The sequence below is a fragment of the Fusarium oxysporum genome, chromosome VII (genome assembly GCF_013085055.1).
Source record: "Fusarium oxysporum Fo47 chromosome VII, complete sequence".
Taxonomy (NCBI): domain Eukaryota; kingdom Fungi; phylum Ascomycota; class Sordariomycetes; order Hypocreales; family Nectriaceae; genus Fusarium; species Fusarium oxysporum.
In genome coordinates, this window is record NC_072846.1 from 35,457 (window position 1) to 56,994 (window position 21,538).

Below are 21,538 nucleotides of genomic sequence, written 5' to 3' on the forward strand. Positions count from 1 at the left end.
TTCCGATCGTGAAGATTTGCAACATACCACCACGGCAGAATCACCAATGGGAGTTGCGCTACAACGGCGCTGTGAACTGTTTACAGTGTTTCCTATTTTAACCTTGTTCTCGTTACGCAAGACCAGGATACTGGCGCTGGCAGGTGGGGGATAGAATAAGTAAAAAGGATTATGCGTGGGTTTCTCTTATACCAGCAAATACTGGATTCAATTAATCTGGAGTAGTCAAGTTGTCGAACTCGACAAGGTTCAGCCGACAGAAACGCGCCGCGATCGGCAACGGTCGCACGTTCCTACATATCTCAACGGCGTCTCGTATAAGAAATAGCTAGTTGAAACTTCGCTCAAATAGCTTGATAGCAGCAACCTTAGAGGCACGCGTCGCATTGTGGTGCTGTCAAATATGCCGGGCGATGTTGGTTTGCGGTACAACGCCACACTGTTTACAAACAATGATACGCCAAGAAGAATCGTAGTAAAAGAGATCTTCCAGTTCCATAGTGAAAGTCGTTTATAGTCCACTAGTCTTTTGATAGCACGAGCTTTTAAAGATCGTGTAGAGGAAACCTCGAATTGAAATTACAGTAAAGAGGGTGGATAACGTATGAAAGGTAAAGTACGCGTTCACACGCGTATACGGCGCGCGCGCAGATCGAAATGGGACAAACAAGTAACCATGTGTCGCACTGAGCGTGCTTAAAGGGTTAGAGTGAATATCATGAGCAGCAGCAAATGTGTTGATTGATGTCTTAAGTTATCTCTTGTGCGGGGTATTCCATCCCGCAGAGTTACTTAAAGCATATAGCTAGATTACTAATGCCTACCCTGCGACATCTACATTCTTGAGTAGGGTGACATGTTTCTGTTTATAAAAGTTAAAAAGGGCGGACAAAGAGCAAACTGGACTTTGTAGACTGGAAGTAGACAAGCAACAGAACCGTTTTCTCTAACCTTTGCTTCCATCTGTCACTTCAGGGGCCTAGGCCCGCTTCAATAGCCTGGCTCAATCCAGAGCCCTCGCTAACGGAGTAGAACTAGGCGAAGATAAGCTCACCTGTCGGCTCATTGCTTAGGCTATCTCAAAAGACTACCTGCTCTCTCGCTCACCGATGGACCTCGGGGTTCGATCTAATAGCTAGGTCTTCATCCCACCAACAGCCCCATTATACATCACTACTTCGTGCTAGTGCTGGCCTTGCCATGGCTAACACCACCTTCTCTCACATACCTAACTATAAGTCTTTGAATAGCCAGGTTGGGCTCCAGCCCTTAAACGTAGGCGAACCTTCGGATAGTCGGGTTAGGCTCTAAAACCTAAACGCAGGTTTCATGAATACTAGCTCGGCTAGGAAATCAGACACATTTCCTCCTTCACTTGGCAGTTCACTGGCCTCCATGAAGCCAAGTGGCAAGTGCTTGAGCTGTCATGCGATTTTACTTGAACAGATTCATGAGTCCACTGACCCTACGCTCGATGATCTCGATTCTCGAGAGGGGCTCCGCCAGGTATGGAAATCCTGTACACGTACAGTTTGGAATGACACCAACAGGACGTCATCACAGGCAAAGGAGGGCGGTACTGTGGAAATCTGATCCAATAGACACGAGTAGGTGACAGTTAGGAGTGTTAGTTGACGTCATTTCGAGAAGGCAACTTGTTTAAACATCTTTTCCAACAAAGTGTAGTTTAGGTTGACTTAATAAATGACAACAGCCCCTCAGATTTCCAAATGACTCTTTAACACCACGACAACCACCAATATACCTCAATATTGCAACCGAAGCACTCCCTGTACCTAAACACCATGGCATCCAACCAAAAGAACGCTGCTACCGGCCAGAACGAAACCGCGGACTCCGTCCAGTTAGTCACGAACACGCTAGGCAACACGGTCGGCGGGGTCGTGGGCACGCTCGGTAACGTCACAGGAGCAGCGCTGCGCGGCGTGGGCAATACGCTGACAGGCGCGACGGGAGAGATCGGGCAGCCAGTCGGCAACGTGGTGGGCGGCATCGGGACAGGCGTCGAGAGTCTGTTCAATAACGTGGCTAAGGGTGTGGAGGGAGCGGGAAAGCAGAAGTAGGAATAATGAGATAAAGTTGTCATGTTTCTTTTGATGGCCGGATGATGGTGAGGATGCCACTCGTGGGGTCTTTTCTGTGGTCAGGGCTGCCGTCAGATCAATCAAATCAGATGGGGACGTAAATCTGAACTGAACTGATACTTTACCCTCTGTATCTGATCTGATTGATTGATTGATAGATATCTGATATAAAATAGGTCACTTGGAGCTATTCCCAGCCTCACGATTTTGCCCGTGGGATCTGACTGCCTTATTACTTAAGCATAGGCCCCCCAGAGTAATACCCCCCACCCCCCTTTTATCTAGTTCTTCAGTAGTTCGATCGACTCAATGTTTGACCCAAGTAGAGAGTATTACTGTGAGCTGACTGTAAGCTTCGTAAGACTGAATGTTCTCTTATAATCGGTTGATATGGCCAGGATTACAAGGATATCTAATGCAAATCTACTTAAATGCGGAAAAGCATTGCTATAATTAATCCACCAAAGCACAGGGTCATCTACCTGTTCCGGCTCGAGCCTATAGTATCATTCAAGCTTACTGCCTGTTGCCGAGAGCTTAGGCTGCCGACTTTTTACCTACTGCTTAAACCTACTTTGCTCAGGTCGGGGCATCAACGAGGACATGGTTAAAATAATCTCAGAAACATCATCATCTTTTTTCGAGTACCAACGCTCAAAGTAGGCTTTGATGCCATCCTTTACATCCCGAAGCCATTGTAGCTGCTCTGGGGAAGTCCAATTGGTCTCCAACCACCGGACATGACCTCCCAGAGCCGGCCATGGCCTCCACTTGTACCCCATCCTTGTGTTCTCATTGTCATATTGTAGATCGGCTCTAGGATATGACTAACTTCCCTGAGGACCTTCCAGTCATCGGAGGTCAGGATATCGGCCGCGGGAACCCTTTTTGAGGCGTTTGCTTCTAGCCCTAAATCTTGGATGAAGCTATTGAGCTCAGACTGCTTGATAAAAGCGCGCGCAATCATCATGTAGGTCGAGTTCCACCTCGTAGCGTTGTTCTGTATCACTTCCAGCTCAGCTGTTGACTCTTCCGCAAGCTTATATGAGTCTACCTCCTCCTGCTCCCTTGCATGAGTTTTGAATGCTTCGGTACACTGCGGAGAGGCTCGGATGAACTTCAATATTATGAAGCTTCCCAACCGGGCCCTTGGCTCGCCAATATTCGAGGTCTTTTTCGACCCGCTCCAGCATGCCATAAGCCTCGGATTGAAGCTCAAAAGAAGCTGCATCATCTCCATAGACGAAAGCTTGGGCGACGAGGTTTAAAATATGCCCGAAACATCGCATCCTTCGTGCCTCCGCATCCGCTCGAGTTATCGAGGCATCGAGGTTCGCGTTGAAGTTTTGCAAGCAAAAGTCATTGCTAGCTGCGTTGTCACAGATCGAGACCCCAATCACGGATAACATTTCTTAGAGTGTAGGCGATATTCTCGCCAGCGTGAGATCCAGTCTGCCTCCTAAAAGCAAGTAGCCGGCTTTGGTTTGAGTTACTCCGATCAATGAAGTGGCCAAATATCGAAATGAAAACTAGTCTGTTTGGAGACGTCCACAGATCGAAGCTGATATGTATCTGTGTGACGGCTTCGTTAAGCTCCTCCCTGACGGCAGCTTTCTTCAAAGAGAGTATGTCCTCCAATTCTTTCTTGGCTGAAGTTCGACCCAAGGGTATCTGAGCATAAAGATCAGAGTCTAACTGACGAAACAGCTCTTGTAGGTAGGCACTCTCGAAGGTAGAGAAGGGAAGATTGGAATCAACGATATAGCCAACTGAGAGTTCTCTGATCCGTGCCATCTTCGCTCGGGGATGAACCAGGGAAGAAGAGGCTGGCCGTTTGTTGGATGCGCTTCTTTGAAGATCCAGAACTGACGAATCGTCGAATGAACCCGGTTCGAATGTCTCGGTGATTCTATGAGCTCTGAAACCGTCAGTGATAGCCTGGAGATGGGAAAGTCCGACAACTTATAAAGATGAGCTTGTGCCGAGGATGTCGACTGAGCATTAAAGAATCGTGGCGCGCCCTTGTCATCGCAGAGTCGGCAAACCAAATATCTCTGCTAGATGCATTGTCTCTCTTCAATTCCGCGAGGAACCAGTCATGGTTTCCTATCTAGCTTCGCCGGCCTCTGCTCTTCCTCCTATCGAAGAGGCTCACAATGACGAAACGACTTTGATCCCAGGTAATCTTGTGAAGGTTGTCAACGGAAGAGTCGGTAATCGAGGCCAGAGCCAAAGCTGCAGCATACAGCTTGGCCATGCTCTTGGGTCGGGACCCGAAACGAGAAAACGTAGGTGGTGGCGATGGCGACGGGCTGCTGACAATGCTACCTTTCAAAGCGGTTTCGGACATTATAGATCATAGTTAGCAGAACATGTGGATGGTCTGAAACTGAACAGCCAAAATGCGTTCCTGACGACTCAATGCTTGCTTTCTTCCTCTGGCTAAATCTACACCGTATCAGGTGCTGGAAAATCCGGGAATCCCCTTCCCTTCAGGATTCAGACTGTTAGTCTGAAAGTCCTAGATTTAAAGTTCAAAGTCCTAGATGAAATCATCTAGAGATATAAACCTGAGAAGAACTCTCATCTCAATAATAGAACGACCAAGTTTCATAAATATATTTTCACCCAGCACCGCTGCGCAATACAAACAACAACTACTGCAAAATATAAACAACACATCAACCGTCAGCCAAAGACAATAAATATTCTAGGTGCCTACCAAAGTTATCAGAAAGAGATAAGGAAATATATCAAAATAATCATTGATCGCGACGCTTTTATATCATATTAAGAAATCATCCAGAAATGCGGTTTAGACTGCCATAGAAGCATAATCCGTCGGTGGTTGCCGAACAAGGGGATATAACATAAGTATGCACTTCGACGCCCGTTTCTCGGCCCAAAAGCTGTCACAGAGAGCCTGTATTTTGCTGAGAGATATCATAATAAAGAAGAGAGTTTTTTTTGGCATAGTTAGTGATTTTCTAATAAGATCTCAATCTATCGTACAGACGGTGATTATACCAAGTGGTCATTTTACAGATCTGTAAGTTAAGTCCCTTATTATCGAATTCCCTATCCTCACCGCAACATAGGGAGAAAGATTAATGAAGGATAAAGCCGAACTTTGAAAGATGCCCTCAAGACACAAGAAGATGTTCTTTACAGCAATTTCCCTTCTATTTACGACAGATCTCGTCCCTCTTGACAGAGACACAACAGCAAAGCAGGGAGGCGTTACAGGACGAATTATTCTACAATGTCTAAAGGAGCAGCTTCACATAATAGTCGAAGAGGGAATGACATTCTAACATGAGAACAGACCAAATTCAAAGCTAAGATCATACAGGAAAGGCTAAAGAAATAGGTTGAAGGAGAAGGGGTCGTCCTTATTTAGTGGCCTCCCTATCCCCTCAATTGTCGAAAGGCTCTTGCCAGGCCACTTCAGGGATGTTTGCCCAATTAAAATGCAAGAATTGAGGGTACATTGTTCCCTACCTAAATTAGCCTATGATAGATGTTCCAACAATATTTTGAGTTACAAATCGCGACATCACACTGCTCACCCCCAAAATGATTGATGCCTCTTCCTCTTTAATTGAGACCTCTTATTATTATTGCTAACCGGCGCCAAAGGATTCCTTAAGCTTCTTGACCTTGGCTGCCCAACCCGCTGGCCCTGAAAAGCAACGCAATTAGCTTTTTTTCCCCCTTGGGACAAGTTTATGCTGTGCCATAGGCGTAAATTCGTCTCAACTCTTTAGGTTCTCCTCATGTACCTGTCATGTAACAGGGGCCATGTGAGGCAAGGTACTTTCGGGAGCCTTCCGACAATTGAGGGGACAGTCGTGATCTTAATCCTATTAAGAATCTATGGAAAATACTAAAGAAGGGATATGCGAGAAACACCCTAAATTGGCATCGTATCCAGTCTCTGAAAAGGCGCTCCATATCCTGATCGAATCTGCGCAGGAACATTGGCTCGAGATTGAAATGGAGGCTATTGAAAATGCGATAAATTCGATGAAGGACCACGTTGAGGCATCTTATCAAGCTGGTGGGTATTATACGAAATATTGATATATATTACTGAAATCTCCTTGTCTTGAGCCCCATTTTGATGTATGAGTTATTCAAATTAAAGAATGATTGCCATCTCAATTGCAGTCGGAAATGGGTGGTTGGAATCGAGGCGGTTGAGGTGGATTCGGAATGTATCGGGACTTTTGCACGGAACTGTAACTGCGTCGCTGTCTTACTGTGTAGATTAGTAGCTTAAATTATTATCTCCTTGACAGTCAAAAGGCACAAAAATACATTGTATGTAAGGGTTCGACAGGATATCATCCAACTATTGTTTAGTAAAACTATGGTACTTTCTCCACAGGCATTTCTTGCCTATGATGAAAGTACTAACATTCAGGTCGTTTACAAATAGCTACATCACAACAGTCACAGCCCCACTGCGTATGCCTGCCGACCTTCCTGCGGGTTGCTCTGCGGTTAAGGCTATCGTCAGATGCCGTATTTAACGGAACCGCGGCGACCAGCAGGAGAAGGATAAGCGAGGATATCAGTGGCTGGCAGGTTCTGTGCGATGTCGAACTAGGTTTCTTATCGAGCATCCAGCCTTTGGGCTGTAGCTGACCGTGGCTTGTCATCCCCTGATAAGAGGATATTTTCCTTTTTTAACCATATCGCTAGACTGAAATATGGCCTATTGATAGAACATAAAGGGAGGTCATCCCTGAAAGTTACCACGCTAGAGTCTCTCACCACTTAATAGCATAATCGCTTTTCTATATATTTAGTCAATCTCTCCCTGCGAGAAGTCCAGTCCCTAACTATATCTATATACTGCGATCGTCTGGATAGCAATGCCGTCTCCAATCACGCGCGGTAAATACTGCCGATATAACCCATCGTATCCTTTTCTTCCTACTCTCGTCGTTTACATCTTATGGGTGTCTTCTTCCCTCGTCGTAATCTCGATCGTCTCCTACTTCGTATTCCATCTCCGCAGCCGGCATTTATTCTTTCACCTCGTGAGAAAAAAATACGCAATCCCCGTAACTTGCTGGATGACTAACAATGCCATCAATATAGCTCTCTGCAGCCTCTTACTTCGTCGTTCTGCAACTACTCTCTGTGCTCATAATTTCCTACTGCTACTCCATTCCTGTAATCACGCGCCTCGTCACTGATGCTATTAGCTGCGCGCTCTGGGCAGCTGGCTTCACCACCATGGCAGCCTACGACGCGAGGCAGAAGCTCCTGTTGCGATGCACCGGGCATTTAATTTGCAGCCTCTATAAAGTGCTCTTCGCCTTTGCGGCTGTCGGATTGTAGGCTTCCGCTATCTAGCTCTCTCTCTTTGCATTTGTTCCTAACAGGTGACAGGATTGCTTCAATACTGGCTCTTGTGTTAGATGTTTACGTTTTGAGGCGCGTCCGGTCTGGCTATGAGAACATCGAGGGCCAGGAGAATAGAGAGCAGGATTTTCTGCAGCCCTATCGCCCGTCTCATTTAATGGTGCACAGAGGATAGGAGGCTTGAGGTGGAGGATACGGCCGACCGAGGATAGAGGGGAATAGCAAAGGCTGAAGACGTGGTACAGAGTAGTACACTCGTAGTTTATGGAAGCGTGCTCTAAGCGAATACTGGCCTTTCTCATCCGTGGCTGTATTTAACTAGCAGCGACTCAGGTATGACATTTACCAAACCGCAGGGCCTACTGTATCTGGTAGTCACAAAGTTGGGATACCGATGCCTTTCTTGTAGATAATGCATCAATTGGCTGGGAAAGCTCTCAATTCGGCAGACTGCTCGTGGCGCACACATTTAACGAAAAGCTCATAAGCACGTTTGGACCTGCCCCAGGCTGTAGCATGAATGAAGTCTGCTTTTAATCCTACCGCGCGTACTTAAACTAACGTGCCCGCGCATCAGCACCAACAGCGGCGTCCCATCATCTCATAGCAAATCTACTGGATAAATCACACCATGTTGCTCCGGATCTCGCCTCGAAACCGCGCCCATCTAATATGCCTCTGTGCAGCCCTGCTCCTGCTAATTACATGGGCGTATCTAACTGTCTTACCCCAGAAGCAGCACCCCGTCATTGCGGAGGATGACGGCGCCAACCAAATCGTCCATACGTTAGACGGACCCCTTCCCGCCCCGCAACCCCGCTACTTCTGCCTCTCCCTTCTGTCCACCCATCTCGACGCACGCTTCGCAAAGCCAACCCGGCCCACGGCACCGGAGCGGCAAGCCTCCCTTATCAGGCTGCTGCGCTCGTTCGTTGGGACCATGGAGGACGTGGGGATTACCACGTGGATCGCCCACGGTTCTCTGCTCGCCTGGCACTGGAACGCGCGGATCTTCCCATGGGAATGGGACCTGGACGTCCATATGCATCTTCGAGGGCTGCAGGAGCTGGTGAGCTGCTGCAACGGCTCGGTGTACAAGTATGGCACTGAGGGAAAATATATGCTGGATGTTAATGCGTTTGTGTGGGAGAGGGATGGTATGGTGGACCCGGCTAATCGGATCGATGCGAGATGGATAGATCTTACGACGGGGCTATATGTGGACATCACGGCTGTGGAGGAGGCTGATGATGCTGAAGGAGAAGGGTTGCTAGTGGCCAAAGATGGGCATCGCTATAGGAAGAGGGACGTGCTGCCATTGGGGGCGGCGCGGTTTGAGGGTGTGGAGGTGCTGGTGCCACGCAATGTGACAGTGGTGCTGGAGAATGAGTACGCAGGGAGGCACTGGTTAGGAGGGTGTTTAGAGGGTAAGCTCGGCATGCGATTAGGGGACAGGTACTAAAGAGTTACAGGTTTAGGTTTCATGAGGACCTAAAGGAGTGGGAGGCTACCATGCAGTACCCACCTGCCGTACGTACCCACCTACCGTACAGCAAAAAAAAGAATTCCCCCATACAAAATGCTATTTTTCAACCATATGTTGAAAATTCACCAAGAATAAAACCCGTGAAATGATTTTCGAATTTCGTTTTAGAATGAAATGGATTTTAATATTTTCGCGGTATTTTGACTTCACGCCCTGCGCGTGTGCATACCACACCTAATTCTTCCTCCTCCGAATTTGAACTCTTAACTTCTTCCGTCCCTCCCACCTCGATCACATCCTCAACAGCATCCGCCTCTTCAATTGCTTCGTTTGCCTCGGAAATAGTCTCACCAGTTACCAGAGCTTCTGCTAATGTCATGAATCTTTTGTTGGGATTCGGTATCGCCTTCCTCTTCTTGCCTCTGCTTAACCGGCCAACTTCCTCCTCCAGACTGGCTATTCTGGTGCTCAGAGAGGCAATCTTTGACTCTTGAGCTTCAAACCCTCTCGATATCACAGAATAGCGCCTTCTTGTTGACGGGCTCTTGTTCTTCCCCATATCTCGGATGTGGCGGCTGGTCTTTGGCGTATGATCAGAGTCGACTTGCCCGTTTCAGTGGCCGTCCGACCCGGGCGTCGTTTCCTTCTTGTCTGGCTGAATCTCAGGATGTATGAGCGCTTTCCTCCGTGAAATCGGCCAGTTTCAAGTCACTCTCCAGCCTGAGAGTATATTTTTCTTCGTCATACCCACTTCCCTGGCCTTGGCATAGGCTTTGATGAAGTTGACCTTGTCTACCGGCGCAGAATCGGTCAGGCTGGCGAGTTTCTGCAGTTCTTTTCGGTAGGCAGCCTTGGATACAATAAAGACGCCATTACCCAGCGGCTGCAGCCCATGAGAGCAGTGTGCAGGCAGGTAACAGCAATATACGTTGTTCAAAAAGCACGTAGCCATCCACTCATCCTGGATTTTCAGTCAGCGCCGTCAGCGGCATTTCCGATCTAGAACAGGTAGATACTCACAGATACATGGCTTCCATGGCCATCTAATATGATGAGCCTTGCATCAAACTCATCCGCCGGTTGCGTTTGAGGCAGATAGACCTCCTTGAGCCACTCGACTGCGATATGGTTATCCGTCCAGCCATTGTCGGACGTAATATAATACCAGTCGGCGATCCCCCGGAGCTCGTCGATAAACCACTGTTGCTGAAGCTCTTTACCTTTGAAGATAATCCCCGGCTTCAGAAGACGACCATCTGCGGTGACGGCTTCGATAAAGGTAGTCCAAGTGCGGGACTGAGAGCCCTTGCGGAAGGCCTTCCTCCTAGGATCGCTATTGCCAATGACCAAGGAATCCAAGCCTATATTTTTCAGTGGATTAGTGAGTTGGTAGCAAAAATGATCAATACTCACCAAATCCAGTCATGATACCGCCCTCGTCAACATTAACCGTGTTCTCCGGTTTGATCCAGCCATATTCGCTCTCCCGGATATCAAAGTACCAATTAACGGCCATTGAGGTAAAGGAATTAAACCTTGCAGCTTCCTAGCGTTTCCCCACCTTAGTTTTGATATCGTCATGGCGTTTAATGAACCTGGCTAGCCAGCGTACACCGATAGGCCTTTCCCGGCCCTGCTGTCTCAAGAGGGCAGCGACGGTGGCGCGGACTTGACTGTGGGAGGAGCGTAGCCCAAGGCCTCTTGTCGAAGTACCCAGGTAACCAATCTGGACTCCTCCGACTTGGAAAGCAGCTGAGCAGGCTGGGTGACCTCGGATTTTGACGATAGGCCTCTTAATCGGTCAGAGAGAGTGGTCGGAGGCACGCCGTTCTTCTGGACGGCCTAGTTCTGGGAGAGGCCATTTTCTATGGCATCTAGCATGGCCTAGATAACATCGTCCTCTGTATAAGATAATTGAGGCATATTTGAGGGGACCAATGAAAGATAGGGAAGAGAAAATTTTAGATGAAGCTTCGAGGAGGCTAGGTGATAAGGGAGGCATTTTGAGACATTTTATATTAGTTCCGTGCGACCACACCGCAAGCGTCACTGTGGAACCAAAGTGGAAATACTAAATTCCATGCAATTCTTAATATAACAGACATTTTCTCATGAAAATATCTTTCATTTTGACAACGTACTCTATAAGTGAAATTGAGCATTTTGTATGGGGAAATATTTTTTTTGCTGTACGGTAGGTGGGTACTGGATGGTATGGCAAGTGGGTACTGTCCCGTAGTGGTCGTGTTCATCAACGTCAGCACACCATCACGAAGCAAATCATTTACACATCACCAGAGAAGAAGTAGTTGGCCGCTATTGCCTTGATCAATTAACTAAAAGCATCTACCTTGGTGGCATGGAAAGAAGTCAAACATGTCATGGAAACAAGGTAAGAATCAATCAGATGGAGAATGCTAAGTTAGGGATAATTATGTCAATTTGTTCCTTGACGCTTGCATTTCGTTATTGACGCTGTTAAAATGCATTCTGGAAATTACCACTTTGCGGTTGGTAGAATTCTGAGAAAGCTCCCCTTGGCCACGAATGCACCATTTAGTGTCTTATTGATACACGTCATATATTTCGGACAAAAAGCGACTCAGACGTACGTAATCGGTCAAACCGCCTTCTCCAGGCAGACAACCTCGTTTAGCCACTCCTATCATAAAAATCCAGCATTTCGCTGGGTCTTTCATGCCTCTTCATTTCAATACTCGCCGTTGTCCCTGCTTATGATTTTACCTTGCCCCAATCTCCCTTTGAATAAAGCAACATGATAGTTTTAACATATCATACACTCTCAAGCACGAGAGTTCCTCCTTTTCTCCTGAGGCTAACCTTAAAAAACCCTCTGCATCATCCGGTGGCCGCTTTTCCATGATTTCTCCTTAACAATGTTAGTTACACGGCATCTTATCATATTGTTAAGTATTAGAAAGAAGAAGGAATCCCATTTACGAAGTTCATACTCATTATCTCGTAATGGGTAACGCAGTTATTCTTTGATCTTTCTTACCCTTGCCAGATATACAACTGAGCCTCCCAAAACGACTATTATGGGCTATGCCCCTCGATACGTAAGCTCTCGCTATCATAATAAACAATTACACATTCGTCGTATTGCTCTTAAACCTTTCCAGACTATATATTACTATTGCCTGAGCTTGCTCCATACCCTCATCGTCGTCCAAAATCTACCCCTCTACTCCAAATATACCACAACTCTCTCCTAAGAACTTTAATATATGCCGCACCATGATTGCTCAACGACTGCGCAAGACCTGCTGCTGTGGTCTCGGCAATACTGTTGCCGATGACCTTGGGAGACGCTTGTATATAGCCATGCGCATTTCTTATGATACATCTCATGGTATTGAAGCCACTCATTGTGTGAGTGAGCTGGAGGAACCTGAAAACGCATTGGAACTCGTAGTGCGTAGCCGGTAAAAGCGAATATCATAAAGGGTAATGGGTTCGATATCCCATCCAAGCCAGCCAATACCAAAGGCTGTGGTCTCATTACTTCCTCCAGCCGACGCTCCAGATAAGATGAGCAATGTCACGGGCGGCATTAACCGTGTCTATAACACGGTCAAAAATACCGCCCGCCGAGGATGCTCCTCTCCCCTCGTAGGGCATGAACATGCCCGAATGAGTCCTTCGCATGCCTGCAGGCTCTTCACAATGGCAATCCGAAGAGAGGGGTCGGCGAAGGCCGCTGTTGGCACCTTGAGGGGGCGGTGACAGCCAACCTACGCTAGAGCTCAGCAGTACATCATCGAGACTTTCGCCCTCCCCTTCTTCACCAACAAAAAATATTCTGGGCTTCTTAGCAGGTCGAAGACCTTGCAGCGAAGAAGAGGGCATGATTGAGCTTCGAGAGTGCTGGCTAGCCGTCCCTCGTGGTTCTAGAGTGTCTTCCCAGCACTTCAGAGTAGTGGATGGAAGAATGGCAATTGTCTTTCCTTCGACTGGCTTTGACTCCAAACCCTCCCGTTGGAAGGGCGACCGCTTCCTTGTATTGGCGCGCTTCACCATTACGCCATCCTCTAGATCATCATCATTGTCATAGCGGCTGGTGTCCAGCTCGCCATTACTATGCTCGACACCCTTAAATTCCACAGCAATGCATTGCTCGACTCGTTCGTTGAAATGGGTGTGCTTTTGCTCACAAGTGGGGGATGTGACCCCAGAGGACTTTGTGGAGGGACTGACGCTACTGTTTTCTCCACCCAGTTGTCGTTGAGAAAATGGTTGAGAAAGACAGCCAGTCTTTGAACGACTCATGTGAGGACGGAAGATACCCATGGTCTCCTGGATTTTGACAGCTGTTGTAGATTGCTTGAGTAGTGAAGCTGTGGATAATGATTGCTGGAGCATCTCCTCAGACATGCTCCGCTTTTTCAGGATTGGCTTCTTATCGAGGTTTACATCTGAATCAGGTTTGGACGGTGGCATATTAGAGAGCTTGGTCTGGGTGGAGTTAAGTGCATCTGGTACCGAGTGCAGAGGACCATAAAGCCAGGTTATATCGCAATCCTTAAGCCTTGGAGATGTAAGTATTCCAATCAAACATTAGGTAAAACTTCGGGAATACAAACCAGTCAAGCGTCTCGGGGGAAATGGTTTTCAGATTATTCTTCGCCTGAATCCAAGTTCTCCAAGCAGCATTTTCTAATCGCGCGCTGTCGGGCAAATCTCGTCGCATCACAATGTATCGCCATGATGACCAAATATCTTCCTCTTTCCAATTGTGGGATAGGTAGTCAACATGGCGCGAGGGCCTGTTAGAGATGGCCATGTCGTCTTTGGTATACCCATTCTGGTCAGGAGTCCCAGGCCTTGAGGTGTCGCCAGATGTTTCTGAACTTCCGTGATCCGCGGGGCTGACCATGTAAGAGTCGCCACTTCGAGAACTTGAGGATGTTTCTAGGCCATCATCGGGGTCAATTGCGGGGTGGACGTAGAGCCTTTCTTGCGCGAAAGAAGAAAACATGGCGCGATCTTCAGGTGAATCCGTGAGAACAACAGTCCTGATGACAGACGAAGTGTTGTTCCCACTTTTTGACGCTGCAGCACCCGAGAAGGAAAGTTGAAGGGGGATCTTGTAGTCAGAGACTCATGAGACTTGCACCCGCTGCCTTGGAATTGGTGGCGGTTACAGTGGTCGTTCGGCTTTGAGGTAGCGCTGATGGGTGATGCCCTTACTACCTGGAGGATCGGGAAGAGAGGAAGGAAAGAGAGAGATAAATGAGATAAACGAAAATGAAATAGACAAGAGAGATCGCTCAGATAGGAGAATGGGTGTATAAGGAGCGGGAGAGGCAGAACAAAGTTTTGGGGAGCGCTAAACAATAATGGGACATGGGATAGAGGATAAGGAACGATGGGAAGCCAGAGGACGAATGGTATGTTATCAAAAGCCAAAATAGAAGGGACCAGTGAGAGGAAGTGGAGGGCGTAGAATTAAAGAATGTTTTAAAGGGTGATGAGGAAGATAGGGAGCGCGAATTAGAGTGCGCAAGATGAGAGAGACCGTGCAAGCATATGGGCGTTTTATCACTAGCGATCAAGGATGGGAAAGAGATGGCCAGCAAGGGCATGGGTATTAGATTCGGGACAGTCAGAATGCAAACCCCGCCCCTGGGGTGTTGCGATACCAGAACAGTGGAGACCAAAGCGACAAGGGCGGGGTTGCCTAGTTCTTTACAAGAGAAACAGGGGCAAGACCCTTTTTTTCTTTCTTTTATTTAACTTTTCTTTTCTTTTCTTTTCACCGTCGCTGAATTTATGCATCATTAGGCGAAGCAGGCGTCGATGGATGGCAAGAAAAGTGGCAGAGGCCATTGGATCGCGTCGCTAATTGAGGCATCAGACGAAGATTCTCAAGCTGCAAAGGAAAAACTGATTGAAAATCCCCGAAGATAACAAATTCGGATAACTCTATTCCGCTACCACCTGGCCCTGCTATGTAGATGTTTATTGATGCCGCTATAGCCTGTCTCACTCAGCCACAAGATTCTTGAACAGTACGATATCTCTAAGTCATATTGCGGATGTGCCTTTGGTTGTGTTTTTGTGTATTAGGCGGTGTATGCCCTCCCACCAATCACCGTCTCTGTATGTGTAAATCCGGTTGCCTATGGGACCATAATTATAGGTGGGATGACAGAATTGACAAGGTTCAGGAGGAAGACCTTTAAGCCACTGGATTGTTATGTCGATGATAGTCTTGTCGTCGCGGTTTCCGGATGCAGAAAACTCGAAATTTCAGGAAGCAACTCCTTAGCGCTTACTATCCGCGGCGGATCGGCTCGGCCTAAGGCACTGTCGGTCGGGTTTGATGCTGCACAGACACAAGCAAAGCCAGCTTGTGTCATGACGCCAAAGGGCGTCATGTTTCTGTAGGATGACGAATACTGACTGACATGCGCAAGCCTCCTCACCAAGCCTCCGCGAAAACATCCCTGATTGTGCTTGAGAAGCCGACTGAAAACAGGAGAAATACTTGGTGCTCGGTCTGGCGCCGCTTGTACAACTGTAAAATTACAACGTCCTTGTTTACATGCCTGCGTTGAATTATCATGTCTGGCAACTCATATGTCACGCGGCTGTCCCTGCAAGTCGTGAAACTGCAATTCTGAGATTAGCTAGAGCCCTTATTTTGCTCTTAATATGCTGTTAGGAACTACACAAGAGAAACTTGTGAGCCATATTATTCGGAATGGATTCCAAGTATCCGTCTACGGCTCTATACCTACCTCAAGCAGCTCAGGGTGCCCAGTTTATCGCAAGCATGCGCGTCCAAAATGTGGCGTTTGACCGGTGTGGGTTCTCAGAGCGTTACAGTAATGGGCCGTTAAGGTTGTAGCATTCCAGGGTACTTAGTTCTTTACCATCAATGGGCTGGTCTGTGCGACAAACCTAGAGCAGCAGCCACATTCCTCAGTCAAGACAGTTAAATAACGAAGCTAATATTGTTCTCGTCCTTCAAGCGCTTTAAAGTGACCCATGATTCAAGGTGCATCGCGCTGCTACAATTTATGATGTCTCAAACACGACCTTGCGTGGTCGACGGGGCTGCGTCCCTGCACGTCGCGACTGCACGCCTCAATCTCGAAAATGAACTGCTCCAGAGGAAGAGACAATTATTCAATATATTCTCAATCCTTATACGCGATCATTTCCTCCCCGCCTTCGCGACGTGAAAAGCATGGCAAATAAACTGTTCGCCGACCACGACGCGCCTCCCGTCGGCAAGCGCTGGGTTTCTAACTTAGTCAAGCGACAACCAGAGCTAAAGACGCGTCGTTTTCGAAGATATTACTACAAAATAGCCAAACTCGAAGATCCCGAGGTTATTCGGGCCTCATTTAAGCTTGTGCGGAACATTGTCATTAAATACGGCATCTTGGAGGATGATATGTATATGTTGAAGCAAAAATGGGTTGATTGTGTTTTTGTTACAGTACGACTTTGACGAGATTGGCTTTATGATGGGCATTAGCTCAGAAAGCACGATCGTTATAAGCGCGGAAAGACGTTTTAACGCAACAATGGCTCAGCCCGGAAATCTGGAGTAGTCTACAGTGATCCAGGCCATTAATTATCATGGATGATGGCTGCCGTCGTTCACCATTGCTGTAGGTCAATATCACCTCTCGACGTGGGTACGAATATAGCCCTCTGCGGCAAGACTAGGTCATCGCCACGTCTGACCACCGCTGGACGACAATCGAGAGAGAACTAAGATGGATTCAATACTTCGATAAGTAAACCAAGCCGTGTATGACTTGCGGATATCGCCTCCTCATTCTAGGTGGCCATGAGAGTTACTACTCGACTGGGTTCGGACTGTACAGTAAGGAGAATTTTCTTTCCCGACTTTCACACAGCATTCTTGGAGTTTATGACAGAGGAGAACATCCTGGGAGGCTTTTGAGTAGCAGTTCTTGTGCCTCTGAGCCCGGAAAGTGTGATTGTTAAATTGGACGTGGAACTACGGATGCCAACACCAGTCCGGGAAGTCGACGAGTTACCGGCACTACGGGCGTCCAGGATGCGAATGAACCCGAATAAGGCGACTATAAAGTTGGAATTGATTAATAACCGCATCTCTGGGAATCAGGGAATCTCTCCAACATCTATTTTGAATACAGTGGATCAATTTGGTAAAGGAACAGGGGGAATCGTGTATCAGATCGCCTTATTGAAGTCAGGAGGTACAGATCCTTCGAGAGGAGAACGAAACATTCTCGACGTCAACGTGTCCAAAAGAAGCGTTTGAGACAAGGAGGAAGTCTAACAGTAGGTCGTAGTCAGGATTTGCAGGGCTCGGAATGAGGTCGATGTCGCAGCGAGGACACGTCGGTGTCAGGCCTTTGATGACACTGGATCAACAGATAAAGGTAGAGGTGAGCAACCCTACAGCCAAGCCGTCGATTATTCAGCTTAGCCGATCACTTATTGGTGCCAGGCGGGCAAGATAGAGCTGCCTCAGAGGAAGATGCACAAGATTTCGTGGTGGGACAGCGAGGGAAGAAACTGTCGACCTAGTAGCAAGTGTGCTGGGTTGGGACTCATTAGCTATGGTATCTTGCTTTAGTTTGAGGTTGCACGGAAGGTTGCAGTAGTGGATAATCCGAAAGCGTGCTGCTTGCCCTACATACCCTGTCGATATCAATCATAGTCGCGCAGACCGGTGCAGATCGCTTAGCACCGATGAGATGATTTTCGCTATTCCTTCGTCTTGAGAGGAAAAAGCTTGCTGCTGTACTACGAGTGTTGGTTGCAACCGAGTTTCCTATTTCATCGCTTAGTATCTACTATGCCTCTTAGCACGACATAGTCAGCTCGTCTAGGCTGTGACGTTACTGAAACATGACGCCTTGACAGTAATAATTCCAGTGAACTTATTAACGCGCAGAAACCCTTGATCATTTCACTCGTCGCTCCACCAAACCTTTATGCATCAGGCTCTGATCTTTGAAACTTTTGGCCTAAATACTTCCGTGTGAAGAAGCTTCAATTCGATGAGTTCCGACTAAACCCTAATAACAGTTCAGTTTCACTATCCTACAGGCGTATTTCTCCCAGGCACTGATTTGCGGCTATCCAAATACTCCGCTATGGCCATCGCCAACAAGGTTATTCGAGAAGCTTTGCGTTGACACACTCATCCCTAACATCGATCTCAGTGTCTGCTACTGCTCCATCCTTCTTCAGCGGCAGCTTTAACCATCTTATACCCCTGACATCGCAGATAGTATGGTCGAACAACCCTCCAAGGGGCCGCCGTACATGGCTGTAAGGTGATGCGGCGGCGACTGTTAGGAAGCTGCGGCGTATACAATGAGGGGCCTCACTACCCTCCCTCGAATCGGAAGCCCGCGGCACAAAGTAATTGTGGTTCGGTTCTGACGTGAGCGTTGAGATTTTCCGCTGAAGTCTGCAGAGAACTCCCTTCCAACCACGAATCTCTCTACGTCCAGGTTGATTCAGCGACTCATAAGAGTTCATGAACCCAGGTAGGATCGAGTCCTCCATAAGCTCAAGGACGGTCTTGACGGCATCATCCAATCCCGATGGATGTGGAGGAAGTGCAGAAGAACGTAATCCAAGAAGTCGAGTCCTAATTTCAGAGGGAAGATTGACCTCACGATGTCCGTTAGGAAGGATATAAGTGACCAGAAGATCTTTCCATAGTTCCTGCAGGTAATTGTAATGGCGTCTTAGATGTTCCCAGGGGATTTCTTTACCCTCGACTATCTCTGCATAATAAGCTCGGTATCTCAAGGCCTCTTGGATGAATTGAAAGGTTTCTAGGCAATGGCTTTTTGAAAGGTAGGTTGTGAAATCATTTAATCTCGATGCGTCTGAAGGTAGATTTGAGATGAATTCAGGTAATAATGACATTATAGAATGTCTCTTCGGGGTGAGAGACACCAGCCCTCTCGCGCTTTAGGGCTTGCCCTTCTTATACGCTGAATACCTTCTCCCTCCATATACTAGAGATGGCTCCGGGTCCTCTTTATTGGTGGACTGTGTACCAAACCCCCGTATCTTTGGCTTTCGGGGAGGAAACTCAAACTCCAGCCCGTTTTGATTGGATGCTTGTCAACGCCCCCAAACCGAGACCCCAGTTTATGTCTCATCGTTTTAAAGCTCGGTTAGTCCAATCTTAAGGGATTGTGTCAACGGGGACCGGGTCCTCGGAGCCAAATTTATAAGTTGTCGGGAGATCACCATGGTCAATGCCCTTGGATTCGCCGGAAGCCGCGATGCTGGTAGTAAAACGCGTCCAATAACCAACCAAAGCCTGAGAGAATGTCACCACCACACCACCATACCGCCACCATACCGCCACCACGCCTATCCCAACGCTCAATTAGCCACCACTCCGGCTCCAGAGGCCTGGATGCGTTCTACATGACAATGGATTTTCAAGCTCGGAGCCACTTCATGATTCGAGAGTGGGGGAGTTCCGCATCGAGCCGAGACCGTAGATGCGTGGCTCTGCAGGTCTTCATAATCTGGGATTTCTCGCGACAAAACATATTTCTAGCTCATTCTGGTAGGAATTTTCGCAAGCTGCCGATTCTGAAACAGGCATTCTTTCCAGAATGACCCGTGTTGAAACTGTATAGATGGTTCGATCTGCTGGTAGTAGTAGTAGTAGTAGTAGTAGTAGTAGTAGTAGTAGTAGTAGTAGGAGGAGGAGGAGGAGGAGTAAAGTTAGTGCCCAAATGAATCTGAACACCTCATCCTAAACCGTGATAACTTCAATTATCAATTATGGTATTTTATATAGCATTCGGAAGCCCTGATCTTTTTCTTTAATATTTTATATACCATCCCCGGGTGCGAATACAAGCATCAATCCAACGAGGGAGTGAGTCGATAAGTGTATTAATCTGATCTGTTGTAATCGCTGCCCGGGCCAACTTGATCCATTTGATCAATTTTTGCCGATTGACTTCGTTGTTCTTTATTATCTCTAGATGAAGGAGCATTTTCCTAGTATTAAACTTTAATTGCTTCCAAATATGCTTAGTTAGGTTGAGATCTGGCGAATGCGTCGGCTAGTCAATCCACTCGATTGAGTGACTGAATAACCAGTCTGTCGTTGACTCGGAAGTGTGAGTTCTCGCGTTGTCTTGCTGGAATCGTCCTGTGCCATTGTATATAGGGAATAATCCCTCTTACAAAGCTAATAGTTATACTTCCGGAAGTATTTTCTCTTCCTTTGGCGGTCTGGTCGCGGATCATAATAATAATATCGGATTTTCCGCCACTTCAGATTGCTCCCCATACCATGATCGATATTTTGGACTTTCCATGTACTGTGATATTGACGAATGGTTTCATAAGCTTCTCGTGAGGCTTACGGAAGATCTAATCACGTTTATAATTCGGTTGCGATTCAATTGACGATTCGTTAGAGAAAATGGTCTAAAGGTGTCATTAGTCTGGGTAAAAGATCCTCGAGCTGCATCCAGCCCCAAACTTCAAAATAATATACTTCCATCAATTCTTCAATCCTCCTTCCAACCTTGGCACAATGAAAGTCGCTAACGAGCTATATCTTTTGATAGCGGTATCCGCTGAATTGCTCTTCATTTGCGACTGTAATAGAATCGTATAACTCGCCGTATCCCCTCAATTGTCGAAAGGCTCCCGAAAGTACTTTGCCCCACATGGCCCCTGTTACATGACGGGTACATGAGGAGAACGTAAAGACTTGAGACAAATTTACGCCTATGGCACAGCATAAACTTGTCCCAAGGGGGAAAAAAAGCTAATTGCGTTGCTTTTCAGGGCCAGCGGGTTGGGCAGCCAAGGTCAAGAAGCTTAAGGAATCCTTTGGCGCCGGTTAGCAATAATAATAAGAGGTCTCAATTAAAGAGGAAGAGGCATCAATCATTTTGGGGGTGAGCAGTGTGATGTCGCGATTTGTAACTCAAAATATTGTTGGAACATCTATCATAGGCTAATTTAGGTAGGGAACAATGTACCCTCAATTCTTGCATTTTAATTGGGCAAACATCCCTGAAGTGACCTGGCGGGAGCCTTTCGACAATTGAGGGGATAGTGTTTCGGGAGACCTGGCCACCCATCAGATTGACAAGCGATTCACAGGTGATTCTGCGGTCCAGTTCAAGTGAAACTAATACGTACCGAATCTCCTGAACTTTGAGTTTTCGAAGACGCCCAGATTTTGGCTTTTTGTCTAGAGTTCGTTGAGTTATCCAGCGCTACAGTGCCATGTAAGCAACGAGCCTCGCAGGCTACGTCACAGTATGACCTTGCTGTCTCTACCTCGCGAACGATAAAGGCTCTGGCCACCTCACTTATATCCTGATTTGGCCCGCGCTTTGCCCATGTTATGAATAAAATTCTGTCTTTTTGCGACCTTATTTGCTGCTGTTATAGACGATTGAAAATTCGAAGGTGGTAGTAAAATGGTGGATTACTAGTTGGCGGAGCATGTTTTAGATGCTTTTGGGCATTAACGTGGTTGATAAGCAAGTGGGACAGACAAGCAAGTGGGACAGCATACTGTACAGCA

General features: G+C 47.2%; 4 protein-coding genes across 4 annotated transcripts; 2 read left to right on the forward strand and 2 right to left on the reverse strand.

The window, feature by feature from the left end:
- Window positions 1–1,805: 1,805 nt before the first annotated feature.
- FOBCDRAFT_276281 (uncharacterized protein) lies at window positions 1,806–2,345 on the forward strand (the record flags this gene model as incomplete). Its single annotated transcript, XM_054705254.2, has 2 exons — window positions 1,806–2,080; window positions 2,282–2,345. The coding sequence occupies 2 exons, from the start codon at window positions 1,806–1,808 to the stop codon at window positions 2,343–2,345; spliced, it is 339 nt and encodes a 112-aa protein (XP_054561229.2).
- Window positions 2,346–8,112: 5,767 nt separating this feature from the next.
- On the forward strand, window positions 8,113–8,976 carry FOBCDRAFT_203769 (LicD family-domain-containing protein; the record flags this gene model as incomplete). Its single annotated transcript, XM_054705255.2, has 2 exons — window positions 8,113–8,908; window positions 8,954–8,976. 2 exons carry the CDS (start codon window positions 8,113–8,115, stop codon window positions 8,974–8,976), a joined length of 819 nt encoding a protein of 272 aa, XP_054561230.2.
- A 3,513-nt stretch (window positions 8,977–12,489) lies between these two features.
- FOBCDRAFT_185915 (uncharacterized protein) lies at window positions 12,490–14,218 on the reverse strand (the record flags this gene model as incomplete). The annotated part of the gene is made up of 2 exons (XM_054705256.2): window positions 13,572–14,218; window positions 12,490–13,516 (listed from the first exon to the last, which is right to left on the reverse strand). The coding sequence occupies exons 1-2, from the start codon at window positions 13,964–13,966 to the stop codon at window positions 12,490–12,492; spliced, it is 1,422 nt and encodes a 473-aa protein (XP_054561231.2). The 5' UTR covers window positions 13,967–14,218.
- A 3,767-nt stretch (window positions 14,219–17,985) lies between these two features.
- Window positions 17,986–18,885, reverse strand: FOBCDRAFT_262495 (uncharacterized protein; the record flags this gene model as incomplete). The annotated part of the gene is made up of 1 exon (XM_054705257.2): window positions 17,986–18,885. One exon carries the CDS (start codon window positions 18,883–18,885, stop codon window positions 18,118–18,120), a length of 768 nt encoding a protein of 255 aa, XP_054561232.1. The 3' UTR covers window positions 17,986–18,117.
- Between the last annotated feature and the right edge of the window lie 2,653 nt (window positions 18,886–21,538).